The sequence below is a fragment of the Dermacentor variabilis genome, chromosome 2 (assembly GCF_050947875.1).
Source record: "Dermacentor variabilis isolate Ectoservices chromosome 2, ASM5094787v1, whole genome shotgun sequence".
NCBI classification, from domain to species: domain Eukaryota; kingdom Metazoa; phylum Arthropoda; class Arachnida; order Ixodida; family Ixodidae; genus Dermacentor; species Dermacentor variabilis.
The window spans coordinates 200501846-200508038 of NC_134569.1; the positions used below are offsets into that span (position 1 = coordinate 200501846).

General features: G+C 47.9%; 2 protein-coding genes across 2 annotated transcripts; one reads left to right on the top strand and one right to left on the bottom strand.

The window, feature by feature from the left end:
• The first annotated feature begins 1513 nt into the window (after positions 1-1513).
• Positions 1514-3003, top strand: LOC142571144 (uncharacterized). Its single transcript, XM_075679426.1, has 3 exons — positions 1514-1696; positions 2153-2309; positions 2648-3003. Exons 1-3 carry the CDS (start codon positions 1605-1607, stop codon positions 2993-2995), a joined length of 597 nt encoding a protein of 198 aa, XP_075535541.1. The 5' UTR covers positions 1514-1604; the 3' UTR covers positions 2996-3003.
• Positions 3004-3046: 43 nt separating this feature from the next.
• Positions 3047-5641, bottom strand: LOC142571146 (uncharacterized). Its single transcript, XM_075679427.1, has 2 exons — positions 4746-5641; positions 3047-4029 (listed from the first exon to the last, which is right to left on the bottom strand). The coding sequence occupies exons 1-2, from the start codon at positions 5450-5452 to the stop codon at positions 3444-3446; spliced, it is 1293 nt and encodes a 430-aa protein (XP_075535542.1). The 5' UTR covers positions 5453-5641; the 3' UTR covers positions 3047-3443.
• Between the last annotated feature and the right edge of the window lie 552 nt (positions 5642-6193).

Here is a 6193-nt window from a genome sequence, read left to right on the forward strand (position 1 = left end):
CGTGATCCGTTGTCAAGATTGGAGTCCGGCATGAATTCGAAGGTAGCTGGCCCATGCCGTCGTCCAACTTATCCACGCTGAGGACGTTGATGAAGGGAAGAACTGCTTCTCATCGAGAACGAGGAATATGGGTTTATTTACAGTATTTAAATCAGTCTAACATGACTGCTTGAGAAAAGTGCATCAGTCTAACATGACTGCTTAAGAAAAAGAGTGTCAGTCCAACATGACTGCTTAAGAAAAGTGTCTCGAGCATTCGCACCAGTATTTAAACACTCGGTCCTCCCGCGATACAAGGTGACGCGAACGTTCGTTTACTCATTGTAAACTCGCCGCCGCCCCGCAGGACAGTTTACACACACAAAGGCACCCACGGGCGAATGTCCGGAACCGACGTCAGAGGGGAGCCGTTCCGGGTAGCTCGGAGCCATTCTGGGTAGCTCGTTGTCCTGCGTCCCGGTCGGCGCGTGGGAAGCAACAAAAAACGGCTTTCCCGCGGCAGCTCGCGCACGCGTAGCAGATCAGGTCCGCGCTGGGGAGTTTGGGCACAATAGTTCGCCCGCCGAACTCATTCCGTCACAACGGCGATGAGGCTAGAGGATGGCGGCGGTTTCAGCACAAAGCCCGCTTCATCGAACGCATCCTAGCTGAAGCGACGGAGAGTGGGGGATGCGCGTCTTGTTCCCCGACACAAAGTCGTTTTAGTCACGCTGTGGCTAGAAGTTCGCGGCGATGCTCCCGAGATGTTGCTTTCCCCAGTCGTAACTGGGTGGCAATCTTGCATTGCAGCTCGCCATTCTTAACAGCGCAGGGCTTTTGCTCGAGGTCGGTCGTTGTACGTTCGGTGTAGCGCTTGCCGAAGTCGCCGGCTGTGACAGCGGTGTGTTATACCCCTGTCAAGCGGGCAAGTTAAGTGCACTTACGGCGAGTGCACTCAGTTTTTAAGTGCACTTTCCCAAATCTTAACGGCGCAGCGGAGTGTACTCTCAGATGAGTGCACTCAAGTCGGAGTACGTTCACGGAACGCACTTTAGTGGCCGAGTACGTAGCCTCGCCGCCAACGGTTTGAAGGAGTGCCTAGCCTCGCCGCCAACGCTTTCAACGACGCAAAATGTAATGCATAGAAAAAGGACACAGAAGTTTATTTCAGTTATTAAACAGCTTTTAACAATATAATTGGTGTTTAGCGAGAAACGAAACGGCCCAATAAAGAAACAAATTTATCATGTACGCAACTAACGGCGCCCGAATGATGCGGCACTGCGGCGCCGCCATGTTCATTCAGTTCGTGTTTATGTTGCTGTGAAAGCGTGCGGACCACGCCGGTCGTCCTTTGAGCCGTGTGCGTGGTATTTTCCTGTGCAGCTACAAAGCGAACTCGCCGTCTTTTATCGCCGCTTTGCGTGACTGGTCTTGGCAGCTCGCCGTCGCCTCTCCTTTGAAATTGTGCGTTAATTGCGTCAAATATGGCAGCTCAAAATGAGGAGAGCTGCCAAAGCAAGGAGCGCACGACATGGACAGACGAGGAGACCCGTGCCCTGATTAATATATGGGAAGATGTGTTACCAGACCTGCGCGGTGCAAAAAGAAACTTGAAGGTGTATATGGCCATCTCGGAACGGCTCCGTGCTGTGGGAATCGTGAAAAGCACGAAGGAAGTAAAAAAGAAGATCCAGAACATGAGCAACAAATACAGGTAAAAGCTGATTTATATTCTACTTAACAGCGTCATTGTACATCTGTTTTACTTGAGGTAGCTGAATTATTTCATGTATTCGTCGTCTCTTGTTATGTCGGACTCTTTTGTTGGCATTTGTGTTTGTCCCAAAGGTGCACGTGGGCCACTAAAGAAGGCTTTGTGAACAGTCCCGGATTAATTTTGACCACCTGGGGTTTCCTAACGTGCAATGGCGTTGTACAGCGCTCGCACGTTTTTGCAGTTCGCCATATAAAAGCAGGAGTAGCTGACGGGATTCGATAGTGGCTCAGCAGCCGAAAGCCAAAGCGGCGAGTCAAAAATTGCTTGTTGTCGCAGCAGTTACGCCACAGAATTAACATTTTCGTTCTGCTTTATTTCCCCTAACTACAAAGAAAGTATTGCGGTTGTGCATTGCAGCAAACTATGGCGTCATTTTGAAAAATTTTATTTCAGGCTACTGACCAGAACAGGCACAAAAACCGGGTCTGGCGGAATGGAATGGAAGTTCTACTGGGACATCCACCGGTTCCTTGGATCGCTGCCAGCAAATGATTCTACCTTAATGGAAGAAAGTGGATGTAGTGCCATTGCTGGCACCTCTCCAGAGGAGGTATTCACCGTAACATCGTTGGGTAGTAACTGGTGCAGGTGTCAGCCAGTCGAGTTGGTATAGTACGATGCACTGGCTGTCGCATTCACATTCAGTGCAACATATATTTTGTTGGCTCAAAATTCAGGGTTTGGCAAGTTGGTTCATGCTCTTATGCATGTTTGAAAACATTATAAATATGGATGAACTAGGAACACTGAGTAAAATGACAAATGCTACATTTATTGTCAGCAGAATAGCAGAAGCCATCACTCCATGAGCACAGATTTTGTTCGCAGATGTTTGTTTAGGCTTGCACTTTTTTTTTGCACACAACAATGTTTTTATTTTTTCTTCAGCTGTTCAATGGCATGGTGCACGGTGGAGTGGGCCAGCCCCCAGAGACACCTACCGACTCGCTTTCTGAGCGAAGCTCAGACTGTCAGGAAGTGGAAGCCTCACCACTGGATTCTGGCACTGAAGAAGAACCTGCGGCCCCTACAGCAACAGCTGCCAAGAAAAAAAGGCTGGCTCCTCCCACAAAACTGCTTTCGGAATTGTTGGAGGAGCAGCGTCAACTGCGCTGCTCACTAGAGCGCCACAGAACAGAGACTGTGGCGATACAGAGGGAGCGGCTTGAGATCCTGAAGAGGAGCGAAGCTCGGGAAGAAAAGCTACTTGACATCATGCAAAAAATGTATAAATAAATAATTGATGCCAAGCATGGTGTGTGCCCTTGCAGTCCTTTTTTTTATTGGCGTGACAACTCAAATGTACATTTTAAATATGTTTCAGCCAGATAATGGCAACATGGCTTTTGAAGCTTGTTGGTTGATGGTCTGAAAAGCAAACTAGCCCAGCGGTGAACAAGACAATAGAATGCAGGCACGCTGCACGAGCGCTCTCACTGCGTGTTGCCATTCTGTTGCGCTACAGTTCGTTTTCCAGGTAAAGACAGCTCTGCTCTCGTTGACATCCTCGTGTCCTTTTTTATTGTCCGCTGTGTGTGTCTTGGGTTGGGCTTTATTTTTCAAGTCATGTCACACCAAAACTGCCACTTTAGTCGAACAGCAAGATGTAGCAGTTGTCTTTAAAAACATAGTGACACAGTCAAAAATGCCTGCTTCGCTTCAGCTTGCTTCCTATTGCACTCAGTCATGGCGCGTGCTGGGCCTCTTTCCAAAAATAACTTGCTAGGGCGTGCCTTACCTCTTGCCCTCCCCCACTGCACTCTCCTGTGTTGCGTGATGGCTGTGCATACAAGTCCAATGCACGTGCCTCACTTTCCCACTGGGGCTCTACACTGTCTTTCATTGCCTCACAGATATTGTGAAGTACACAAGCAGCTCGAATAGCCAGTTTGGCCTTGTTCAGCCGGCACTCCATCCTCTTCATCACAAAGCGAAAGCGTGCCTTTAGCCTCCCGAAACCATTCTCGACAATCCTCCTAGTCTTTGAAAGATTGTAGTTGAACACTGCTTCACGGCTTCCAGCCTGAGCATTTGGAAATGGCTTTTGCAGGTTCGGTGACAAGGGAAATGCCTGATCACACAAAATAATCGGTGGAACACTGGTGCCTTCTATCATTGCCATGGGAGAGCTGAAGGTCCCATTCTCGATTAGCGTATGCAGCTTCGATCGGCCATAAACACTGGCATCATGGCACCTTCCGGGACTTCCAACGTTTATATACCGAAAATGGTATTTGTGATCCACTACTGCCAGGAGTATGATGCTGTACCTGTGTGGGAAAGCAAATGTGGATTCATCAGCAATTGCTCTGAAGATACGCATGGAAGTAGTCATCACCACAGTTGTCTAGAGCACTGAAATGACTCCCTGTTGCCTACAGGAATTGCAATTTTTAAGCAGGCAATCAGCATTGAAGGTGCACAGGCATACAAACTGCCATGTGACTTGCACTGTGGTGATTGTACTGTAGCCAAGCTAGAAGTTAAATTTCTCGGAACTGAAGCTCACTGCTTCAGCACTGCAGACAAGTGTGTTGACTGTAATTTGCTGCATAAAGTAAAACAGAATATTATTAGGATGACTCCTGCGAGCAATATTTATACTGAAAGCATTCAACAGGGAACATTTTAAACTGGCACATATAAATGCACATATACAACAGGAGGCACATAGTGTTACAAATTATGCAAATCTTATATCTGTCAGAAACGGTGCAGATGCATGTGCAGTATTGAGTTACCCACACGTCATCTGCCATGGCTCTTAATATTCCATCATAAACGCGTTCATACTATTAAGCATGCATGCTGCTAGGTAGTAGGCAACTTTTGCATCTTTACATATACAATGCCCGATATGTATATATCATCCCCTATAGAATCCCGCATGAACCCTTAACTGCGAAGAAAACTGCCATTCATTTCTACGTCATAATGATGTCGCGCTAATTGCAAAATTTAGTCTGCCAGAGGCGAAGGGACCTACCAGCCTTTGTAGTTATAATAGTCCGTGGCATGCTCTTTCGGCGGCGAGACAGGAAAGTGGCAGCCATCCAAGGCGCCGATGGCTTGCGGAAAGCCTGTGAAGGCGTAGAATTCACGCATGTGGGCTCTCATTTTGTTGGGATGTATCATTTGTAACCATTCCCCTTCAAGCAGGTCCACCACGGCGACACAGAATTCTTGATGTAGAACATTCACAGTGGAGCGACCTATTCCAAAGAGGTGGGCAATCGTTCTGTCCTCGGCGCTAGAGCACAAGCGGTATAGTCCCACTGCGACACGTTTTTGCACAGAGATCGGCGTCATCATGTTGGTGGTTTGCCGCTCAAGGACCGGGCGGCACGATTCCACTATGTACCGAAAGGTGGAGGGAGACACACGTAGCGCTTGTCTGAAATGAAATTCGCTTAGGTTGGGTAAAGTGTCCTCAAACCATGTGTCACTTCTCACATAGCGCCTCCGTTCCCGATGGGTGGAAGGATAATACTCTGCCAGGACGGTCAGGATGGCGAAATTGTTCGCCATGAGCTGATCCTCCAAGTACCTGAAAGTTGTTTCTGCGTCTTCAAAGTCATCGTCTAGTTGTTGTTCTTGCCGTTGACGCCGGGCTCTCGCGCACAGATAATAGCCTAGAACTCGCTCATATTCTGTTCTAGCAGGATCAACCGCCGCATCGCCGAACGCCGCCATGTTGTTTTGGATTGGCTAGGCATTCGTCTTGGCCAGCATAGACTTGCAACACACATATAATAAAGACATCTTCGTATTTTGTTGAGACAAATAGATGAAGTTTGTTTTTATTTATAATTCTACTTAAAACAATCGCTTTTTAGCAGCTTTCTCTTGTTAATTTACATCTTTAAAAAACGCGCTCTTAGTCTGTCGCCATTTTTTTTTACTGGGAGTACACTCTATTTTCCCGTTAAGAAGCGCGTTGCCTAAAGTGTGACTCAAGGTCCCGAAGTGCACTCCCAGTAAGTGCACTTAACTTGCCCGCTTGACAGGGGTATTAGGTCGCATGTCTTGTTGCTTCCTCTGGGGCTGTTGCGTCTGCGTTTTTTGCTCTTGCTGTCCGTGCGATAATAATGCAGGGTATTCCCGATGGTAATCGATTGAAGTTGCGGTGTTGGGGGCGCTGGAACCAAGTGTACGCTGTTGCTCGTTGCGCAGTTTGATGCGTTGTAAGTAGGCTCGTTCTGTCTTGTTATGGTCTTTTTGCCTTTTAATTTGGTAGCTGGGGTCATTGGTCCTATGATCGCCACCGCAGTGCAGGCAGAGGAGAAAGCATTGGTCTTCTCCTGCCTGCTTGAGTTGTCTCGTGCAGTCAGGACATCTGATAATAGTTGATTTGGTGGGGCAGTTGTCAGCACGATGATCATACATCAGGCATAAGGAACAGAACTCTGCTTTGGGGTGGTGGGGCAAACATCG